The sequence below is a fragment of the Acanthaster planci genome, linkage group LG07, assembly GCF_054643075.1.
Source record: "Acanthaster planci isolate LZ-2023a linkage group LG07, COTS_SCS, whole genome shotgun sequence".
Taxonomy (NCBI): Eukaryota; Metazoa; Echinodermata; class Asteroidea; order Valvatida; family Acanthasteridae; genus Acanthaster; species Acanthaster planci.
In genome coordinates, this window is record NC_141783.1 from 7,747,982 (window position 1) to 7,772,102 (window position 24,121).

Genomic DNA, 24,121 nt, shown 5'->3' on the forward strand with positions numbered 1-24,121 from the left:
CTCCCATTTTTTATCCAGTGATCTAGATTCTGGATCCTCAAAGAAGGAATACTGGAAAGGCTGAAGGTCCTCCCGTAAGCCTTTCACATCAGCGTTATGGAAGAGATACACCCTTCGACGCCTACCCTTCCGAATGACTTGCTTTATCAACGGTTCCACTGGTCTAAAATTCCTGGTAGGGCCTATAGTGTTGACTGATGAAAATGAATCGGGGTTGGTAACAAGCAGAGGTTTAAAATATTCAAGACTTTAGTAACTCTTTGTTTTAAGGAGAAGTCGTTTATAATATCCGAGAGCACAGTTGAAACCCTTTCAGTTTAGATACAGTCTGAAGCAGGCTTTCTGCATGGGATGGAACACTCATTATCTGGAACATTAAACCCCCTCCTGTCCACAGTAGACTCTTAGACTGATCAATTTTACCCAATGATTCACGAAGTTCAGGCCCACAATCGAGGATTCGCTTCCTACACGACGCCTGAGACGGAGACGAAGTTGAATATTGGAAAACGGCCTTGGAGCTCTGCCCAGGTGTCTTTCCATGGTCTTTCCTATAAACGGTGTAGTTTGAAGGGAAGCATTCAGAACTGCTAATCTCTCAGTTGAGCCATGTCTCGGTTCCAAGTACTACGTAAGGGTTCTCACCAAGAATTTTCTCCGCGACAACATCTTTCTTACCCCACAGGCTTTGAAAGTTTACGATGAGAACTTTCAAGCTATCCAAATTACCAGTTTTAAACCTTTGGTAGGGGTCTGTTTGCTCCTGCAGTACTGACGATGAGAACCAAAGATCGTGTAGCGCTGAAGGCGCTGATGAGAACCTGTCGATTTGGGGTTCCTCAAGGGTGAAGATGCCACGCTTAAAGCGTGGTTTGCTTTGACGCTAGCTTCTGAGTGACAAGCGATCATCATCTATTTCATTTCATTGTCAATCGACAGACAATTACAAGTTATTATCTAAGAGGAGCGGCCACAGGGGTACCGAGAATCTCGGAGAAAGGAGGCCGGCATTCGGAGGCCTAGAGTTTCCTTGACACAAATGCACTCGCGGATTTCGTGTGTGTGTGTGGGGGGGATATCGGGGGCCAAATAAATGACGAGTTCTTTTGACAAAATGTAGAGAGGGCGATTTGGGGCACTATTTCGCTTCCCCTCCTTCCAAAAGCGTGTGTATAAAAATCCCCACTTTATTTCACCCCCAAAAAGGTCATGAATGATTATATAAAATAATTGTGAAATTCTTTAGCCCCCCTTCAAAATACAATTTTAATCACTGGATAATTTTGGTCTTGATCTGCCCTTGCACATATCACGAAAACATTTTTTCTGGCTATTTTAGACGGAAATTAAACTTCTTTTGACTAGGTGGGCGTGCATGAGTGTCCATAGAGTCGTATATCATCCAACTCTATGGGGAAGTCACTTCAAATAGCACCCACAAAAGCCGGTGAAATGCCCAGGCAGATAAAGATCCCCCCACTAGATATTAACCCCTTTTCGTCCAGCAAATGACGAAGTCGGTCTTTTATCTTGACTTTTTTCCCCCAGTTTATCAGGTTAAGCTCAGTATACATGTAGACGGAACAGCATGTGACCTATACTGCGCCGTAAGCTAACAGTTCGTTGAGATCAGATAGGAATTTAAAAGGATGGGTTATAATATAACATTCACTGGACGTGATAGATTCACAGAAGTGCGAAGAGGGCGCCGCTACCTAAGTTTCTGGGATTAAAAAAAAAGCACGTTCGGTTTCTTGCAGTGGTTTCTTGTTACAGACGCGGGCCGTTCGGAAAAAAGGAAACACAAATATGGAAGGAAACAAACTAGATTGGAATTGCTCGCATATAGATTGTTCAATAATAAAATTGCGCATTACCTAGTCACGTAGTTGTTTTGTATAGTAAAGTGAGTTCAGGACGATGGCAAAGAAAATCGGGCAAGAAAACAGTTCCCCTCGGTTGATTGAAAGTTTGTATTCCTCTGATGTGTTTGACTCCTCTTTAGCGTAAAATTTTATGATTTTTAACCTGTTCAGGTAGTACAAAGTTTGGCTATCCACATTTGTAAATTTTTTGTCCGTTTTTTGGTACATTTTCCCCTCAGCAGGGGAGGCTGCGTTCTCACTGGTGGAGGGGAATAAGTCAGACTGGATGCTACGGGGGAGGGGGAAGCCCAATTAATTTTCTTTATGATACTGTTTCTTTTCTCATTTTTATTTTCAACATTTCCAATGGCGTTCCTCGCGGGTATGCCCGCTGTTTCAGCTGCCTCCACCATCCTACCTCCATCATGGTAAGATCATACAGACAATTGTTGACGGCAATAGGAATTCTCTTGTTTTGTTTCCTTTAACTTTTGTTGAATTTTTGTTTTGTTTTGCCTTCCTCCTGGGTCACAGTTTACAATAAGCATGAGAACAATAGAATTAACAACAACTTCAAAAAATTGTCAACCCAGTACATTGATATGCATGGCACTTTCCCTCTGCGGCTGAGCTGTCCACGCCCCTTTTTTTTCTCAGCTGAGTGTTTTAAATTTCCTAGCCAGCTAGGGAGTTCATTGCTCATGTGCCAGCGTGGAATAATCCAACATGGCAGCCAGGGTAAGTGTGGGTGACGAAGTCATACCTTCGCCAACTTCGATTCCGAATCACATTCCGCCAGCCAAACATTCGACAAAAAGATCGGCAAGCGTGGAAAGCAACGTGCAGAAGGTATAAGTTCATTTTAGTAATTTGTGATGCATTGGCAGGATTTCCTTTGCCAGACTTAATGTTCAGGACACGTAGAACTCAAACATCAAAGATCTCCGTGTAAAGGTGTAACGCACAGTGCTGCACTGTGTGGAAACGGAAGCTGGGTCCGGCATGCCCGGTAAGGGACATGGGGGAGGGGGAGGTCGGAGCAGGGGGTTGGAGTGAGAAATTCGATGAGGCATCGTATACGTTTGTATACATATTTCAAGGACTACACTCAAGATCACTTTTAGATCAATATTTCAAAAAATAACCAATCCTTTATTGTTTAAAAATATAAATACAAGTAACAAGATGTGTTTAGGCCTACTGAACAATTTACATGTACTGTACATGGAAACTGAGTAGTTCTCACAGGGTTACAGGTTGTCTTATGATAGTATGTATATGTATGCCAATCAATGTAATGTCTGTATGTGTTTGGGTGTACATGTAAGTGGGGGTCCTTACCATGCCTACTCGACAAGCACTGCTTTTGGGGGGACTCCCCTCCACCCTTATGTGAAAAATAAAGTGAAGTGAAGTGTAACTGTCTTGGTCCTTATTAACCCCTTGATGGCGGGAATTTCTTTCTGAAAGCCGACTCCAAGAATTCCAGCCTCGCTTGGCCACGAAGGCCACCTGCCAAACCGCAAATTCTCGGTTTGTGGCCCTGCGTGCTCTGCACGCTTTGAATTACACGGTGAAAAGGCTGATTGTTCGGTGGCATGCGGCTCTACTCACCCTTCCACATTCCCGTTGCCTCTTTTCAAAGTGGGGACTATTGTGAAGCTGGTGATTATGATGCAAAATCGGTCTTTTCATTTCTGGGCTAAGCACAAAGACCAATTACCATATATACAAGAGCCAGGGTCTGCCTTCTTTCACCGTGTTCGCTCGAGCGTGGGCCGAGAATAATAGCTGAAAAGCGGGCTGAGGATCTCAATTTTTACAGCGGCTACAGCCGCCTCCCGGTGCGAAGGGGTTAAAGTTTGACCTCGGGCTTGGGCCCTAAGCTTACATGCATTTTGCCCATACTCTTGCTTCCAGAACTGTAAGGTTTATACAGGTTTATAGAAGCCTTACAGTTCTGGAAGTAGCCCATACTCCATGGAGTGATTGAACTATGATGGAATAGGGTGAACTCGTCGTCTTGCAAAGCGTCTTACTTTTAGGACACCTCTACATTCCTGTTTCAAATTTGTGACTTCTTCCAAAGCATTATTTAAATGCCTCAGTCAAAAATGACATGTACCCTTGCATGTTTGCAGCCTTGGAAAGTCCTCATTTTACACAACTGAATGGTTGAGGAATCATTTGGGGTAGGCAGTTGTTAGAAGGTGTGTAAGTCTTTCCCAACTTTGTCAGTTGAAGACGCATGTTATTCAGTAGCAGGGTCTATTACGTGTTCATGGAAGGACTGTCTCAGGTACTAGCAATATTATCCTTGTCATATTTTACGTGTACCAGTATTGAATCTTACATTTAATTGCACAATGCTCCTTTTTGTTTTTATGATTTGTGGCTCTGGGGGATTTTGTCTTGAAGGGAACAAAGTCTGAACATGCAAGAGGTTTGACTTGCATCTCATAAAATTTACAGAAATTCAGAATGACAGTGACACAGAATCTGGTGAAGGTTTGTCATGGCGAAAATTTTAAGTCCCCAAAAACACTCATTGCACATGTTCAGTGCTGCGCCGAGTAGTTAGGGATAAAAGAAGAACCATTTCAACTTCTCAAACTTTGCACAACGTTTCTTGCTGTAGTTAGTGGGCTTGAATCCTCGTATGACCTGTATGGAGGGGGTGCTGGGTTTCACTAATACAGATTGAAGCATTTTAGTGTGATGTCCCCATACATGTGACAAAGAAGTGGCAATACGGCACATGAAACATTAAGCTTCGATGATCATGATTGCGTGCATGATACAAATTTACACATATGTCTACTGCTTGGATGATTGTTCACATCTACAGATCAGCATTTGATGGCAAAGGGGACAATTATAGGCAGAAGACATGCAAACAAAATCAGCTTAAAAGTAATCCAAAATTGTCACGAGGTAAATACCAGAAGCACAGTCTATCCCCAGTCAATATTGAGCTCACCTGCTTCGTTATTTACAGTAGCCTTTTCTTGCCATTGGGAGTAACGAAAAGCTGAAGCCTAGCGCCTTACTGCCACATATCCATCTTTGAAACGATTTACCATTCACTTGTCTGGTGGCTTGACTAGAAAGGGATTTTATTTCCCGTCCTTCCCAAAGTAAGTAAAAAGCCCGCAAGATTTAGCCTCATCCCTCAGAAATGCTGTAAATGGTAGCATAAAGAAATTCCCACATGTTTGGGCCTCCCTTTGCCTGGAAAGATGGTTCTGGATCCGCCCTTGAGAACAGATATGTTCATGTTATTAATAAGCATATATTTTGAACGTACTACAGATACCTGCTTTCTGGCATTCACTATGCATACGTGTGCAAAAAGCCACATGGTGCCAGCCAACAGAAAAGGACAACTCCAACCCCCCCCAATCAATAACAGGAAATTTATACATTGTGCTATGTGTGCATCCACAGATGTTTATTGAGCCGTCACTGAGGGGGATGGCAGAAGGCTTGGCTGAAGTCATGCAACAGATGGAAGCCCACAGCAGGTAGGTGGAATCAGTGTTGGTCCTTGCTGTTTTATGTCGTTGCTGTGCAGTGTGCCAACTTATGCAGATTAGTTTCATAGAGAATAGTGTCAACAAGACATGCATCGAGATTTTGAAGCTTTGAATGATTTGACTCTTCCGTTGTGGAGCACAGGTCAACAGCGTAATGGCGATGGTTTAATTTTTATCAATGGCTTTAAAGCAGATCTGTAAATCTCTACCAATTTGTACTCAGTCCATTTGTGGTAAACCCATCAACCTTTTCACGCTTTACCCAGCTTCTAAGAATGACACACAAAGAACTCGGACTGATCAATGTTGCTACATGTAGACACGTTTTGAAGGGTACCCCCTGCAAAAGTTGCACTTCGTGAATGTAGAAGTTTTTATAATTGCTGTTTGCAGGTTCACAGGATTTCCATTAAGCTTTTTAATATGATTCTGTTTATATCTCAGATTAGCATTTCATTACAAACCATTGTGGATGCACAAGTGATTTTGAGTGAAAGACAGCTGTGTACTTCTCTCAGTTGATTAATCCCTCAAGGAAAGGTGGTACAATTGAATTCATGTATCTTGGTGGTAATGCCACCCCACCCCCAAATTGCAGGAAGCTGGACAAAGATACAGAGAGGAAAGTGGCATTATTTAAGGCTCCTGAGTTTAGCAGGAACATTTCTGAACCAATGGCAGACAGGTTTGACTTTCATCAAACTTTCTCTTCTACGTTTAGGGATTTTCATTTTAAAATCAAGTCAAATGTTTCTCATTGCCTCATGTATTATGTGTGTTTCATATGGAAGTCCTATTACAAGTTTACTGTGAAGTACAGAACTGCACAAGTGTGCATTCTGGCCTTTTCAGCAAACTTTTTCCTTATTGGAAATCAAAAAGGTCCTCGCAGTGCACTTGTACAAATAACAAAAAATATACATGTAAATCTTAGGCTTAAATATAAACAGCAAGTCTGGTCTGAGCCAATTTGGCTCATCAGGCTGGTGTTTACTTCCGGTTTCCTTGGCATGAAACGACTGAGAATATTTCTGTTTCCCTGGATGGGACGCCAGTCCATCGCAGGTTGCCTCCCCAGCTAATGCTGGTACCATTTATACTCCTGGGTGGAGAGAAGCAAGCAGTGGTGAAGTGGCTTGCCAAGGGCCACAACATATTGCCAGCAGCTGGATTCGAACCTCCAACCGTATGATTGGAAGCCAGAGACCCTAACCACCCAAAAAATATGTTTGGGATGAGAAGCATTTCTGTTTGATTTCTTGAAATTTGCTTTCATTTTCACAGTTTGGTGAAAGTTAGGTCTTATCAAGGTGGTGGGATTTTACCTATATATAGCTTCAAACACACTATGGAGAACTTTGTCAATGCCTTTGAAGTAATGTAGCCCTCAATTTGTGTTTTGGAAGAACCTTTTGTTAAGCACTCAAAATCTTTCTTGAGTATGCCCTAGAAGTCAATGAAAGTAGATTTGAGTATGTAAAAAGTATGCATGCAACTGGTTTGGACATGCCTTGTACAGTCAAATTCAGCAGTGTAGGCACTTGGAAAAGGAGCCTTGGTGTTGTTGGGGCTTGCTGTGTGGTTGGCTGAGTTGTAGGTACTGTAGTTTAAGGCTTACTTTTGTAGTTTCTGTGGCATGGAAACTCCACCAGAGGGACTGAATTTCTGGCTGCTTAGCTTGTACAGGAGTGTAGTTCTTGTTCCGTTTGCTATTTGTAATTTGACTAGTGATACTTTAGAAATCAATTGAATTGAATTGATGGCTGAAACCATGATGTGATGTTTTGATATTTCAATGTTGCTATAAATAAAATGTGCAGGTGATTTTTGTCATTGCATGCCATTCTGTTTCCATTCACACTCTTCAAATTTATGTACGTTGGTGCACATGTAACTTTGTGGCACATGGCCAAGGTAGATTGGGCTTTCATGGTGTCACTCCATCATATGCACAGTATCCACTGCATGACATGGCAATAGAGTACTGAAGTGTGATGTTACTGTGAACCAGAAAGTGCAGTGCAAACGAATGGAGTATGCGGGCATGTTGGTTCACGCGCTGGTTCTTGCGTTAATTCCTTTTACACACTAATTGTGCACGTGACGTATTCACTTTGGTACTCTATGCCCGTTTTGTGAATTCACATGTTCTTGTGGTGAAGTTTACCATCATATTGTCGATGTCACGTCACAAAAAAACTGCTTCCTTAGGACAATACTAGTCTGATTGGGGCCACTTTAGACAAGACTTGCACCTAAAGCTTGACGAAGAGAACTTGGACGAGATGAAATTGAATGCTTCCTTCATAGTTTACAATTATGCAAGTAACCCAATTTACCAGAACTTCTTGTTGCTTGAAGATATGTAATGCAAAGATGATATATTCATTTCCTTAGTTTCATTTGGAAATGTCTGCCGTTTCTGATTCACCTTTTCATTTTTCGAACCAGATTTTCCCTGAACCCTCTAACATCCTACACTTACTTTTGAAGTACTTTTGCTTATATTTTAACTTCAGGTTGCCAGAATATTGTTTATTGCTCAGCTGCAAATGTATCTATGCTATTCTAGGAATTGTAACAGTTTACTGGCAAAAATACCCACGAAGTAAGGTTTTCAAATGCGAGTCCCGGGATTTTCACTGACACCTTGCATTAATCCTGTTTCTTTTTTTTTCCACTGACAGTGGACAGAAGATTGATGAAATTGTTCGCAAGTTGGAGACCATCATTGCTCAGTCAGATCTGGACAGCAAGTTTGCTTTGTGAGTGAGAAGCATTCGAATGCTGTTGCATGTTTTGCTTTGTTACAATCACTGTATCTTGTGAAAAAATCTGTAGAGTGAAGCTTTAGCCTCATTGATAGACCCTGCTTGGATCTAATAATTCAAGCTCGTATGTGGTGTAGAAATGCTTTGGATAAAATTTAACGATTTGTAGTCAGTTATGTAATTTTGGGGGGCTTTTTTCTTAGGACACCAACTCCCTTTTTAGACAAAGCAGCCCAAGTGGCGATGCTGGGCCAGAGTATTTCCGCCTACTGTAATACTATGGACCCTGCCCACCTCCGGAAACTGACGACCCGCATCATCTCCGACACGACGCTGTGGCTGTCCAGGATATTCCGGTGAGTTCCGTTGGCAGTTAGGATAGATTATGTTGTGTGGCGTAACTGTGCCGTGACAGGCAAAATGTTGCTGTTAATGACTCCCACAAGCCCTCAAGCAGCAGGTCCTCTGCACAGGTTTACACTCTCTGCATTTATCCATGTACTAAGTGTCTCTATGTCACCTATGTCACGCACATGTATTTGAAGAGTGATCATGCATATCATGGGCCACAAGTATGATAGAACCAATACATACAGTGTCTTTCTTTGGCTGTAATGAGGAAGGCGCACAGTACAATCTACTTTTTCTGCATGGAGTCCATAGCACATTCAAAGTCAGTTAAGCCCACTCTTGACGTCAAATGATGAATAGATTTTCTTTGCTGCATCCTCAACTGTTTGATGATTTTTTTTCTTTTGGCTTAAGGTTTGACGATTCCTCAGCATTTTTCCACTCTGATAGTCGGGATGGGCTGTTACGAGTCTGTCGGTTGGCCCTCAGCAGTAAGTACGACAAGTATGGCACAGATGGGTTCAACGCACTGTACACCAAGCCTCCTATCATCTACATCAGCGCATCGGCCAGGCCAGGCCTGGGGCAGTACATATGTACTCAGGTAATGAAAGTGACTTTGGCATTTAGGTCACTTCTGTTTTTATGTTGTCAACCCAAACTGTACCCGACACAATAACGTGCAAAGGTTGTACTGATTGGTTAGATTGAGTTGCATCCAGCAGCTCCTTTTCATATCTCTCGTCTTCCCTTTCTCTTCCCCTTTTTTTCTATTTCATTGTGTTGGGTTAAGAAGTTGAGAGAAATCACTACAGTTTTTCGGGTGTTTTCATTCGAAAATTGCTCTCTAGTGATTTACATGTACTCCATTTTTGTTCTCTTCTTTATCAGTTGGGGCTTCCACTGTCGAGTTTATGCACTGTTCCGTGCAATACCGTCTTTGGGTCACAGCATACGATGGTGAGTGTTATACCGTGGTTTCCCCACAAGTATTGACCGGTTCAAGGAGATGCCATTAAGGTGGCAACACACTAGCGTACATGTGCATGTGGCCAGTCACAGCCCTGTACTGGCCACAGAGGTACTTAACATGAGCACCCTGTGTTTGCCCAGAGGTCAGACGTTCAAAGGTTAAGGCTGTAATAGTTGGAAGTAAATAGGAGTGTCTACATTCTCAACAGTTTTGTTGAGCTTGTTAGTTCTGTACCACCATCTAGGATATAGCCACCTTGGAACGACTGATCAAAGATGACGAGGGTTCATCCAAGGTCCCCCTCATGGTGGTTGCCAATGCCGGCACCCCCCTAGCGGGGCACACAGACAACCTTAACCGCCTCAGAACCATCTGTGATGAGTACGGGGTGTGGCTGCATGTGGAAGGGTAAGTGTGGGCTGGTTGGTTTGGTAGGGAGCATTCAATTATCTTAGTTTTTTTTTAGATGTTTGACAAGTGTCGACCCATTTGTCATGAGAGCAGGTGTTCTTGCCCTGTAAGGATAGACAGAAGTTAGGGCAAAGCACAGACCATCCTGCCTAGGTCTTTGAAGGTGCTATGAGAGTATGTCAGAACTTGAAATGTTGCCTGAGTAACTTTCGGTGACTCTTGGAGGCAATAAAAATGTTCCCATCAGTATTGAGGGGTGATGTTGAGTCAACAGTTGTTGTGGGGATGTGAGATGCAGCAAATCTGGAGCGTGGCTAAAACAGTTCTTGTAATTGTAAAACCTGAAGTGGCGGAAAAGTTGCAACAGTGTTTGTGTTGTCTTGGTTTCTTCTCTGCAGGCACAATCTAGCAACCCTAGCTTTGGGGACAGTTCCAACCTCAATCTTGGTAAATGAAATCTTCCCATTGATTCCCAGTTGGATGTGGTAGGCAGAATCACCCTGGAAAGGATGCATAACTTATTTAAGTCTTGTTAGGGATTTTAGAAAGCTTGTACCAGATTTGTCATTGATGCTTAAATTAGTAAAGTCACTTCAGAGCAGATTACTAACTGTCTGGTTTCTGATGTCTGATTGTGTATTACAGGCAGCTAAGAGAGTCAACAGCTTGACCCTGCAGCCAGGTGTATGGCTAGGCCTACCTGGTGTGACATCAGTTGTATCCTTATAATGATATTGCAAGTATCTGCAGTGACATTTCTGAACAATTCTCTCAGTACAGAATTTGTTTCTTATGTTGTGGATTGCTGTGTACGGCATTGATTCTTAATGTAGTGGTTGAATCACTGATAATGGTTTGAGGGTTTTTCTCTCACTGAGTACTCTTGCTGTGTGAGTGATCATGGGGTAATGTCATCCTTAACTGGCCTTAATGCAGACATTGTACAAGACTGCTGATCCTGCAATGGTGAGTCACCTGTAAAACTCTTTAACCACTTTAACGTTTTGCTTAGCAACCAAGCAGAAATTGACAGATGAGGGACACGCTAGATAGCTCAATGGATAGGGCACCAGTGCATTAACCCCAAAGTTGAGATTCAAATCCTGCTCAATTCAGCTTTACTTTGTTCTTTCTCAGTAACTGAGCATGAACTGTGTCAGTGTCTTACGTGATTTGTTTGAAAGTTGATCAACTTTTGAAATTCATATGTCAAGAATAATACCATAGTGAGACCCTTTTGGAAGCCCATTGATGTTATACCACAGTGACACCCTTTTGGAAGTCCATGATGTTATACCACAGTGACACCCTTTTGGAAGTCCATTGATGTTATACCACAGTGAGACCCTTTTGGAAGTCCAGTGATGTTATACCACAGTGACACCCTTTTGGAAGTCCAGTGATGTTATACCACAGTGACACCCTTTTGGAAGCCCGTTGATGTTATACCACAGTGACACCCTTTTGGAAGCCCGTTGATGTTATACCACAGTGACACCCTTTTGGAAGCCCGTTGATGTTATACCACAGCGACACCCTTTTGGAAGTCCGTTGATGTTATACCACAGTGACACCCTTTTGGAAGTCCGTTGATGTTATACCACAGTGACACCCTTTTGGAAGCCCGTTGATGTTATACCACAGTGACACCCTTTTGGAAGTCCGTTGATGTTATACCACAGTGACACCCTTTTGGAAGTCCGTTGATGTTATACCACAGTGACACCCTTTTGGAAGTCCGTTGATGTTATACCACAGTGACACCCTTTTGGAAGTCCATTGATTTTTCATTACTATGCTGATTTGCTGCTGATGATACTGTAGTAATGAAACAAGTGATCCTGCCCTCATAATGGTCTGAGTCTTAGCCCCATAGAAACACTCGGGGAGAGGGGAACACTATAGCTTGCAATCAAAGGGGTTAGCATATATGTGTGTGTGAATGCATTTGTTAATGTGCTGCTGAGTTCATTTTTTGTGTTCCAGAGTCTAGCTGCAGGTGCCGGCCCCACCCCACTCCATGATCGCCTCAGTGCCTTACCCCTCTGGCTCAGCTTACAAAGTCTGGGTCACAGTGGTGTTGTGGCCAAACTCAAGAGTGCTACGGAGCTAGTGAGTCAATACTCATTTTGGTTTTATGCTTTGCAAAAAAATTCCCTGCCAGTGATTGTTGGAATTGTTTTCATTCTGCTGATAAATTTTAATAGGTCTCTCTCAAATGACATAACTTCCTACAGATTGCCACATGCATCTGTCGTTTGGACTTTAAATTTTTTTGACGCTCATCGGCTTTAAATTTTTTTGACGCTCATCGGCTTTTGATGTATTTGATATTTGGAGTAACACGTGCACTTGTATAAAGCATTTGCACATTACACGCACATGCACCTGATGACGTTGAATAGGCAGTTGTAATTATATGTGTACATATGTGCATGGGAAATTACACCTATTCATTTTAAGAAGCTTCAGTATCTGCTGCATTATGTTGGAGGTGAGCTGCTGTGCTGTCTAAGAAATGTCACAATAAGAAATTGTCCTGAGTGGAAGCACCCCCTCATCACCAAATAAGAAAGAGGCTATTGGGGACAATTTCAACCAGGCACCGAGGCACTGTTGAAGACAGAATTCTGACAGAATTACAGGTGTTGATGCATGCTCAGTGCACATGTGGTGTCTCCCCCCAAATATTACACAAAACACACCATATCTTGTGGATGCACAGAGCAGACAGTAATCTGGTGATAATTGTTTGGGTGCCCACTGCTGTCATCCACTGTGACACACTCCTAGATGTATTCTAATGGATTTCTCTCCACTTTGTCCACCAGAGTCAACACATGCAGCAACGACTCAACTCACTAGGATCTATCAATTTATCAGTAAGTGAGCGGGCTCATTTCATGAGGTGATCAATTTATTACATTTTCTGTATCCATTATATTGTTCCTGCTCCAAAATCAGTAAAAAAGAAACCTTAGTTGAGAATTGCAGAATATCAGGATTAAAGTTTCAATATAAGTTTTAAATATTTCTCTAATTGAATTCTTTATATCGTACTTAATATCAACAGAATCACTCGGTAACTTACCCATCTAATTCTTCTTGTTCTGTTCCTTTGCTTCCAAAGCCTGGGAAAAGTACCAACCAAATCACAATGGAAGGCTCCCTGAAGGAAATTTTCACCAGGACAATACAAGTACTTGTAAGTTACGATTTATGAGCTAACTCTGTCATATTGTTCTTTGGATGCATACAATGGAACGTCAAGCAGGGGAGTGTGGTCAGGTATGTAGGGTCTGGGACTCATTATTAGACAGTTAGGGGTTCGAATCCAACTGCTGGCCATACACACAGTCAATTTTTGTTGCAACAAAGACCAGAAAATTAATTTGTTATAACCAGACCTTCTCTGTAATACAATGGAAGAAGAAAGAAAACACATGAATTCAAGATAAAGGGATTCTCAGAATTTGCACTCTAAAACAGTCTTTCGTTTCAATTTCAACTAAATTGTGTCCTTTGGCAAGTCGTGTGACCCTCGCTTGCCTCTCTACACCGTGGGATTTAAATTGGTACTGACATTTGCAGGGGAACTAACCAATGATGGACTAGCATCCTATCCAGTGAAAACAGAAATGTCATGCATTCACAATTGTAAATTCTGTTACTGAATCCAGAGATTAGCCTATTGGCAGCATTGGCACAGGACTTCAACATGTATGTCAATCCACTCATAAAATCTCCCATCAAATTCTTAATGACTCAATATGCCAATATCTTTTTGTACCCCACATATTATACAAATATTGACTGCTTGGAGTGGTATAGTAAAACTAGCCTCCCTAGGTGATCCGTGGAGCATTCTATTTGCCCGAGGCATTTGTTTTATAACACCTCCCCACAGATTCTGCCAAATTTAAGCTAAAAATCAATAATAAAACACAAAATTGGAATTTACATTCATCAAATTTAAGTCAAGAATTCCAAGCGGAACAGCAACACTTGAATACATGAATTCATTAACTGATGTTGTTCGCTACGAGCCGAAATACACGCCTATGCTCTCACTGCTACGGATATAGTTCTTTGGTTGCTACAGGTAAAGTTATTTTTCAGAATGAGGCTGCATGGTATAGTCTTTCTGAAGCGGTGGTATAAAAGTAGTAAAACTAGCAGACGTCACATGACACACTTTTGGCCAATCAAGATACAGAACCTGTGGGTGAGGTGTTATAAAAACGGATGTACGTGTACATGTACCATGTAAACCTGTTCTGGAATGTCCACAAGAAATCTGGTTCATGTTATTTTGTCCAGGCCCAAGCTGATGTTGTCTCAACCGTGGTGGTATTCAAGTACGGTGACCGACAGGAGGGTCCAGATCCAGATGTTGGATCATACACTGATGGTGCAGAGGACCGGCCAGTCAGTAGTCTACCAGGTCCACTCCTAGATGCCTTTAATTCATGGGTACGTGTAAGACTTTAATCTAAAGAGATACCATTTGCTTTGGTGGCATCACACATTTGTACACATACTTAAAACTTGAAATGCACGTACCTGTCAGTTGCTTCTTACCAATGCGCCTCACAGTCCCACTCAAATGACCCTAGTCTGATCTAATATGTGCAGTCTCTTAATACCCATCCTCTCCAGCATTGAAAGGGACTTGATCGTTAAATTAAAGGAGTGAGGGGCTTTGCTTCTCAAGTGTGGACTGACCAATTGTTCGTCTTAAGGGCCTGGAGGGGAACTGTACCCTTAGCAAAGAGATGATGGACTGTTTGGCAGTGGCATGCACTGACGTAACCATCATAAAGTTGTTTCTCCATTTGTCGCACAGCTTGGAGGGGAGCTGAACAGACAGAATTTGCGAGTAGCAGTGGATGTCGTCAACTTGGATAAAGACGGCGTCTGTTTGCGGTTCAGCCCTCTGCAGTCAGCATCATGTAAGTCACTATTAACATCTGTAAAAAAAAACAACATACAATTGTTTTGTTTAAAACAGAGTTGTGATAGAACTGTAATGTATCAGGTTTAAATGAAGAAGTAGGGAGAACTCTTACTTCAAGTGCATAATTCAAATCTTATTCCAATTTCAAAGGAATTGTTTCTCTTTTTCAACTTGGTTTTGTTTACTTGTTTTATTGCTGTAGACAGAGGAACAACTGCTGATGACATCGACAATTTTATGGAGTGTCTCAAAATTCTCATTGTAAGTCGATTCATTAACCTATACAAGATTAAAATTATGTGACATTCATGCAAATCGTGGAGGGGACATTTTAAGAATTTAATGTACAGCTAAATTACGGCATAATTATTTAGATATTTTTCTTTTAGCAACAGCATGGCTGGAGGTTATTACACATGGAATGCACATGATGTCCTGTTTGTGGTCTTGGGTAAGGGAGGTCTCAAATACAACACTGCCATGCACTGTAGTTGGAGTGCGTCAATGGATTGAATTCAACTGCAGAGTTGCTCTCATTCATCTTGTGCAGGAACACTTGAACTTCACCTGCGAGCATCGGCTGGAGTTCCAGGAAGCTGTGGAGTCCAGGGAGAATCTTCTCTTTGTGGACATGGTCTCACACGGTGGCCTAGGTGTTGTGCAGTAAGTCATGTTGCCAAATGAAAAATGGCTTCCTTAGCTTAGCAACATGTGGATTACTTCTTGGAAATTAAGCACCATTATGGAAAGTTCAAGACTAGTTCGTGTATGTGTCCCCAGTGGTAAATGTTTCTTTCATTCTGTACCCTGCATTTATAGAAACAGTGTGTCCTTTTTTGAAGCCAGATGGGAAACACCTGTTAATCCATGATCTGGAATTACCCATCATAGCACAAGATCAATCTACTGTCAGTTATAATCGAGTCAGTCACAAGTCCGTCACGAGTCATTCAGTCTCAAGTCAACTCACAAGCTATTTCAGTGAACTGTGACAAAGCCATTCCTTTGTCATTGATCATTTCTGACCTGCTATGAGAACTTAACCTTCAAATTGACTTGTGGACTGATTTGTGACTGACTCAATTCTAACTCTTACTGCATCAACCCTAACCCTGCCAGATGCAGCAGGGTGCAACAGGTGGAGAAGTCTAGTGCACACTGTCACATCGGGCAAGCAACAGCAAACGAACACACTGGCCATGTTGAGACAATGGGAGTTAGTCCCGTTCAACAATGCCTCTGTTGAATCTTGTGGTGACTGGCAACCACAGACTCCCAGGCTGTTTGACCTTGGGGAGAGTTGACCTGTTGGATCTCGTTACACTTGGCAGGCAAGCCACTTTGACAAATGATGCAGACCAATGTGTCTGGCAGGGTTCCTAGCCAAAGTACGCCGGAGAGTTGGGGTTAATTCCATTTTACATGAGTTTTACATGAGTTTAAAAAATGCAAAACTTGTACTTGAAGGTTTCATTCTGTATCTCTTGTAAAACAAGGTCTTTGGCTGTAGGCGTTTTGATGCTGTGGTTTGGTGTGATAAATTTGGACATTTTTATTTATGTATTTGGTAATGAAACTAAGGATTCCTCAAAAGTGCTCTAGGTACTGTAGCTCGAAAGCCTGAAGAGACCTGTAGAGAGGAGACAATAAGACGTTACAGTTTTAGTGGTGGGAAGAAAACCCCAGAAGAATATTCTGGGTAAAACCCACAAAATCAGGCAGGGACTGGAAACCAAGTCAACATGTGTACTGGGCTGGGAATCGAACCCGGGACCACAGAGGTGGAAGGCGAGGAGAGAACCCCCGACAACCCAACATTCGACTTTACTGTTCCAGGTTCATCCCAGAGTATGTGGTGGCCAGTAAGAACAAGGAGACAGCAGCCAAGGAGTTGGACAAGATCAACACGGAGATTGTCCAGCGGCTGCAAGCAGGGGAGAATGGTAGCTGCATCTGTGAGGTGCGGACGTCAGCAGGCACAATAGCTGTCGGCGTAGGGATCGTCACTGAGGGGATCAGTATCGACGATGTGGTAGATATAGTCTGGTCCACTGGCAAGGAACTAGAAGACTCCTCCAAGGTAACGCCTTGTTTCAGGACAGTTGTGATCATGCTTTCATTCTCAAACTAAACTTAATATTTGCATAGACACCTCTTCAGGTTACATCAATTATCTCATATCTCCTTTGATCTTTCCTCCATGTCACTCCACTGTTAGGCAAAGACATTTTACTCTGCACAATTTTTTGTAACATCTTGTGTGTTTCACAAATGCCCCTCTTTGTATGTTTTTGCATTAGTGACTTGGTGGTAATTTTGTCTCAAATTTTAAAACTTGATGTATATGTTTATTGGGACGCACTGTTCTTTGCAAATTACTTGGATCGTCTTTTTTGTGATTTTTCTAAATCTAGTTCCTGGAGTCAATGGCAGATGTTGTACTGAAAGGTATCCAAGATGCACAGAAAGAGCTGGAGAAAGAAAATGAGAACAGACTCATGGAAGAGGTATGCACATTCTCAGAAAAATAAAAATTCTACAAGCAAGTCCGAGACACTCCCGAAATTGTAATGATAGTTGTGGGTGCTAATCATAATAAAGGGAATGATTGTCTCTGCAGTATTTGACATAAACCTTTTGTTCTTTATCATTTGCCTGGTAGGTCCTTACCATGCAGGGAGGTCTTCTTTTTTAAACAAGGAATATGTCCAAGAGGGTGCTCTTCTTAAACTCACTTGTGGAGTAAAAAAAAAAAGTCAGTGAAATTGCTCACAGTGTCTCACTTTATTCCCCACAGGGTGTGTTTCGGCAAGTGCCCATTGTCTCCTCACTCTTGAACTGGTTCTCCCCGCCTCCCAAGGAGGCAACCATCAAAGGGAGATCCCTCAATCTGACCTCAGGTAAGAACTGTATCAAATGAAGCCCCAAAAATGTATGGGTAGATTCAGGCATGCCTGTCAAAGAGCTCTCACCTCCCAGCATCTGACATAGCTTGCTTCTCATTCATTGTGTCAGGAATTGTTTTATTTTCTCTTAACCCTAACCGCCAAACATATTGTTTGGCTTACAGTACTCAGTACTACAAAATGCTAAGTAATAGTCTGAGCCTTAAGGACCTAGCGCTACAGATTACTACTTCTGACTAGGTTACTTCCATTGTTACTCGTACAGAGAACAATAAAGCCATGCATTCATAGTGCCACAGCACTGTATGGTACATTGTCTTATCTATTGTATTTTATGGCTTCAGAGAATAATACGGTCATGTCCTCTTACAAGCGGCGGCGCTGATTACGACATTTTACTACAAGTAGTAATTTGTAGTATTATGTCGGGTTAGGGTTAATGTTTGTGTTAATCCATCTGAAGCATTGGCCTAGGCTTCCATACCTAATTATAATTTCAACTGTTACATGTTTTGACTACTGTATCCATTTATTTAATTTATTCATGTATTCTTTGCTGGTATGCTGCACATACACCAGATATTCATTGGACAGTGTCGTCTTGAAGATGTCTGATAATGATTATGTTTACCCATGAACTAGGTGCTCTGGAGAGCACAGAGACAACCTACAAGCTCCACATGCAGGTGCAGAAGGACGGTGGGGCCACCCCCACCAAGAAGACGGCACCCCGCAAGGCCCCCTCGACGCCGTCTACACCCCTGACGCCTAACTCCATCCAGGGCTCGTCCCACTTTGGCGGCGGGACTCCCGAGGAAGGGGGTTCTGTCCAAGGGGGAGGGGAGGGGGAGGAGGAAGCCCCACGGCGGGTGCAGAAGAGGGACCTGGAGGAGGCACAGCCCCAGCCAGGAATGGACGGGAGCAACAGCAGCTCAGCAACCACCACGAGGTGAGACAGAGAACCCCAGGCAGTGAGAAGGGTTAGAGTACGGGAATAGAGTTATCTGTGGGGGGAAGGGGATGGGGCAACTTCCTACAACTTTCAAGCTCAGAGTTTTTCCCTGAAATTTGCTCACTGGCAAAAAATACGGTCTCCCAAAGAGTTTCTCATTGTAACTGGTTGTCAGCTGAATTTTATGAAGTGAATGTTGGCCAAGAAATACCTGCTTGGCAGTTGTGTGAAATTTTGTCAAAGGATTTGACATTTGTCTCATTAGGGGAGCCAGGTTTAGTGGAGGGCTGCTTACCGTGCCTTCCACCTCTGCACCATGGGTTCCAATCCCGCCTGGGTTGAGAGGTGGATTAGGTTTCCAGTCCTTACCTGGTTCCGTGGGTTCTTCGTGTAATATTTATCTTGGCTTTTCCTCCCACCTCCATAACTGAACAAGTTGCTTATCTTATCACTTACAGTTGTGATTTATGCAAGTTTGTCTATTTTCTTTTTTACCTCGTTCAAGACGGTCCATTGAAATCATCTGAGAAGTAACGCGACCACCATCAGTAGAGTTACTAGGACTCCATGCTTTGCAAATAGGGTGGCTCTCTGTTTTTCAATTATGAAATTTTGGGTGTGTTGCAAAAGAAACACTTCATTATCAGTTTCTGTATGAGCATTTCATCGTGTGAGTGCTACAAGGCCCTCACTGAAAGTTTCATTAACCCTCACCCTCCAGCCTACTTTGGCTAGAAACCCTGCCAGACACATCAGTCTGCAGCATTTGTCAAAGTGGCTTGCCTGCCCAGTGTAACAAGATCCAACGGGTCTACTCTCCCCAAGGCAAAACAGCCTGGGAGTCTGTGGTTGCCAGTCACCACACGATCCAACAGTGGCATTGTTCAATAGGACTAGCTTCCATTGTCTCAACATGGCCAGTTGGTTCGGCTGCTGTTGATCGCCCAGAGCATCAAAGTGCATCAGACTTTTTCACCTGGTGCACTGTGCTGCATCTGGCAGGGTTAGGGTTGAAAGGTCCTTATTCAAAAGTACTAGTTTAAACGTAAAATTGGGTGACAAACTTTGTTGAAATTTAAGTATATTGGCCCCGGAAAACCAATTTAATAAATAAAAGTACAAGTGTAGTCTGTTTGCATTTCCTTCATGGTCAGAGTGAGGCCCGAAGAGTATTTCAGAAATTACATTTTGCTGTAATGACCTTTCAGCACTGAGCCAATGATTTGTACTCTTCCTCTGTGAACAGTACGCAGTTCATACTGATGTAAGTACTCTTCTGATCTGTGTGTCATGTGTTCCTCTCTATTCCTGACCGCAGTAACAGTAGCTTTCAAGAAGTCTCCCATGCAGACGTCAGTGAGAATGAAGGCACCGAAGACCTGAAATAAGAATGGACAATCTTCCCCAGACTTTGCCAAGCACGATGTGAATATTGGAGGTCATTGGACTGAGCATTGGAATAGGCACCCAACTATTTTCATACTTTCAAGAGATTCTCAGAATATTTGCCGTGCCCTGTTCTGTTGGGTTCATAGATGCTGCAAGTGTTCTCATTCATGTACAGCATAAAGGCTTTTTTGTGCTTTTTTTTCTAGAATTTGGACATACCCGCTATTATAAGCATACTGTGTATTGTAAATTTTGAATGTTATATTTTCTAGTATCTTTCTGTTACTTGTAAGATGTTGTCTTGCTAGATGTAAAGCTAGGGCCAGGATGAATTGAGCTGCAAGGCAGAATATTGATCAGTTAATGATTTGCATTTTAACAAAGCTGTGCGTTGCAAAGTCTTTAGCTGGAACATTTGTTTTTTGCTTAGCAACAGATTCTCTTCCACACAAACCTACCTTGAAGCTCCATTTATGCATTAAATGAGACTTGTTTGAACTTTCGTTAGAGTTTACAAGTGCATGGATATCGTTTTCAGTATGTGGAATTCCCCGGGCTAGGACCAAGCATAACATTCCATAACCCAGCTAAAGTGGAACTGTAAAATGTGTTTTATAATATGATGTTGATACCTGTGTCAAACCTCGTTAGTAAGAGCCATGTTAATACAAGATTCTGCTATATAACAAGGAAAATTGTTGGTCTTAATCCTTTGTTTGTTACCGTTTTCATTCCTGATAATGCAAGGTGCCTGTTCTAACAAGGTAATTTAAGTAAGTCCGAAGGACCTCTTAAAGAGGTTCGACTGTAATTGGTTTCCCTTTTCCATAATAAGTCCTCCGTTTTGTGGATTCGGGACTCTTTATAATTTGTGATAGGTTTTGAGGTTATCAGTGATTTAAACTTCAAAATTAATTTTAAAAAATTATAAATCAATGATACCAGTATTCCAAAAATGAAAAGATGTAGAAAAATACAGAAGCTGTAGACCATTCATTTTTAAGTTGAGTTTGCAAGCTACTTATTGTCTAGAAGCATCACTGTTAGACAGTGAAATTACGTGCTGTGCAGAGAATTGTCCAAATTTTACTTTCACTACTTGATAGTTGCAGAGTGGGAACTTGTACAGGTGTTTTTCATCTTATGGGTAATGTACATTAAGTTGCTGAAGATGGTAAAAGAAGTTAAAGTGGAATTCATTGAGATAACTAAATATATTTATTCTGCATTTCTTTGTATTAAAGCAAGAGTGTAAAGTTTGGTAGAGCCTTGAAAAATCTTTCAGTTTATTTTGGTGAGGGGTTCTGCCGTAGAAAGGTGTCGTTTGTTGGAGAAATGCAAAAAAAAAAAGAATGTGTATGACTTATGTTTTGTTTTAAAAGTAACACCTTCAGCCTTTTAAAAAAATCTAATTAATTGGGACTTACCCTAGTGAAGAGTAATTTTTTTTGCCATTATGTTAGATGCTGTGATAGCTCCATGCTTCGGTTACCTCACTTCTCTTTTAAATTCCACTTGAATAAGTACATTCTGAGGTTTGATTTCATTACTAGATTTAAGAATAATTTGAGAAAAGCTGTTCTGAGGATGGATTCCACTGTTTTGGCCAACAGGGAGTAGTTCTTCTCCCTAAGGTTTAGTACAGTATTTTGCTTGTTGACTTTGCTGCAGACAGGTTTTCCTGGAATATTTTAGTGAGAAGATCGGCAGTAAGAATTGCTTTGTTCTCTGCTTGCTGTCTACCACAGATGACCTGTGATCAATTCTGGCCAGGGTCAGAACTACTGTTCAGTTATCTGTTCAGCATTCTAAATTAGAAATGCTTCTTTTCAACTCAAATAGGGGACATTTACTTATCCACCTATTCGGATAAAAGCAGACCGTTTTTTTCCTCATTCTGTTTAAAGGGATAAGGAATGTGAGAGGCTCTTGATTTGGATGAAAATAATCCCTTTTCGTTATGTCGTTTCTGACTTAAGAAACTTTCTTTGCAATCTGATGTATAAGTTATTAAGCAATCAATGATGAGATCTGCTTTTAAAGGTGATGGAAAATGCCCACGAAATATTTTGTGATGTAGTAGTAAACGTTGAGGAGTCATACCTGTGTTCAGAAGTTATACATGTATACATCACATGAGATTCTTTTAATCTTTAAATACGCTTTTATTTCTTAAATAATTTTTAGTATTTTATTTTTAATTGGTGACAACTGTACCGTAAAGGTGTGGGAAAAAAAAAAGTTTCATCACAGTCCTAGTCACAGCCATGGCTATTGTTGGCTGTATCTTCTGCCACACAGGGTTTCTATAATAGTAATAACAGATAATACCATGAAAATATGTAAGCTCTGAAAGAAATTAGCGTTCATGAAGGGGTCATAGGTCAGTAATGTCTCCCAAGATGCAGTCAGTTACTTAAAATGTTATTGAAGGTGAGAGTGGTTAGAGAGATGTATTGGTCATGTCACATGGATGCACTTGCTGCACTTGAGAATAAATTAAATACTGAAAGGTGGCATTGGGTTTACAGTGTCTGCATTGGGTACACCAATGACATGGCTAGAAGCTAAAATGTTTAATAACAGATGTAGATAATGCAACAAAATTTACAATTACTTTGTGAGAATTTCGCAAAAATATGCTGCATTCACCTAACACTCTCATAACTCAAATGTCGTATGTAAAAACTGATAATGTGTAATCAAAACAGTGAAGAATTAAATTGGCTTAAAGAATATTATTTATACTTGTGACTATGCACATTGTGTTTCTATCAGCTGTGTCAGCAATTTTTTTTTTAAATTGAGAATAGATTCCCTAGCTTTTAAGTTGAATTTGGCCCAGTGGAGGTTTGACAGTTCCCTCATTTGACATGGTAATTTTGTTTGCAAAGTCTTGATATTAAAATTGCATGGTATTGCCCTCGACTTGTATTAAAAAAAAATTGGCTCAAAAGATACAGATTTTTTTACTCATTTACAACTTCTGCAATTCCATCCATTTCATAAATATGAAATTTCAGGTTGTACTGAGCGTGTTGCGTCCAATTTGAGGAAAATATTCATTCGATTTGCTTGAAGGGTCACATACTCGTAGTTTTTTTATATATTCATAATTTGGGGGGGGGCTGTCATTCATAACGACCTGCCTTCTGCTAGTTGGCACTTCAAACAGGACGAGTGAAACTGACGTCCTTTTGACATGTTTGTGTCCAAGGATGGAGGGGGCGCAGTCTTCACCGCGCCGCCCGTGTTCCAAGCTCAGTGTCTTTTGCAATCTGCGCCAAGACCCCAAACGTACATGTACAACCCATGCACACCATCATTACACAGTATACGGCCGTGGAGTGTCAAACCATCTGGGGGAATCTGGTGCCAAAACTCGAGACACTACGTCTTCAAGTCTGGGAGGATCACATGATTCGTCGCATCATATACATAAGCACGTATGCGTTTACAATAAGCTCTAGCCTAGAATTACTACCAGGCCTAGGCCTACTTTTGAAGCCTATCCGATAAAGATATTTCACATAAGGGACTACACGTATTTAAAAGACACACAGCTTTGGTGTACTTACACATTCACTTCCAGAAACATTTGTTAGCAAGGATATAAGCCCAAGGAATTTTGTTTACTTTTTCCACGCATAATTAATCTTTTGATCTTACAATGTAGCCTAACGGACATAAGCAGCGTACAATGTATAAGTGAGAATGAGACGCTGTTATCGATTAGAATGGTATCGTATAACGCCAAAAGTATACGTGCTGTGCATGTACTTACTAGTCTACTTTACCTCTCTGGAAGTGTATACGTCCGTTTCAATGCTTCGACGAACTTCTTGAAGAGCGTACTTTGCCTGGAGGCTTTGGTTTCACGTTTTGAAGAGCCCATTTTCTTTGAGGATCCCCAATGTATCACTCCCGATAGTGCATGTACTGCATTTTAGCGCGGGCCGGGACGGCGCAGAAGTCTCCGTATGACTATCTGCGCGCGCGTACAACAGTGT

General features: G+C 41.7%; 1 protein-coding gene across 2 annotated transcripts; it reads left to right on the forward strand.

Moving 5' to 3' along the window:
- The first annotated feature begins 2,553 nt into the window (after positions 1-2,553).
- pdxdc1 (pyridoxal dependent decarboxylase domain containing 1) lies at positions 2,554-22,852 on the forward strand. Of its 2 annotated transcripts, XM_022246708.2 has the most exons (23): positions 2,554-2,714; positions 5,313-5,389; positions 6,000-6,086; positions 8,089-8,166; positions 8,376-8,528; positions 8,938-9,127; positions 9,415-9,483; positions 9,741-9,904; positions 10,306-10,354; positions 10,553-10,624; positions 10,844-10,873; positions 11,894-12,019; positions 12,739-12,789; positions 13,038-13,112; positions 14,228-14,380; positions 14,754-14,859; positions 15,067-15,125; positions 15,415-15,527; positions 16,701-16,944; positions 17,279-17,371; positions 17,662-17,764; positions 18,413-18,719; positions 20,041-22,852. In XM_022246708.2, exons 1-23 carry the CDS (start codon positions 2,592-2,594, stop codon positions 20,108-20,110), a joined length of 2,592 nt encoding a protein of 863 aa, XP_022102400.2. In that variant the 5' UTR covers positions 2,554-2,591; the 3' UTR covers positions 20,111-22,852. The 2 variants fall into 2 exon arrangements, with proteins under 2 accessions (XP_022102400.2, XP_022102401.2); XM_022246709.2 differs by lacking the exon at positions 6,000-6,086.
- The last annotated feature ends 1,269 nt before the right edge of the window (positions 22,853-24,121 follow it).

What these genes read in the sequence shown, in the direction of transcription:
- pdxdc1 (XM_022246708.2), top strand. Translation starts at nt 2,592, where the DNA reads ATGGCAGCCAGGGTAAGTGTGGGTGACGAAGTCATACCTTCGCCAACT. An exon ending in TTGGGTCACAGCATACGATG is followed by an intron (nt 9,484 to 9,740) that starts GTGAGTGTTATA and finishes ACCACCATCTAG; the next exon opens with GATATAGCCACCTTGGAACG. An exon ending in AGCTCAGCAACCACCACGAG is followed by an intron (nt 18,720 to 20,040) that starts GTGAGACAGAGA and finishes TCCTGACCGCAG; the next exon opens with TAACAGTAGCTTTCAAGAAG.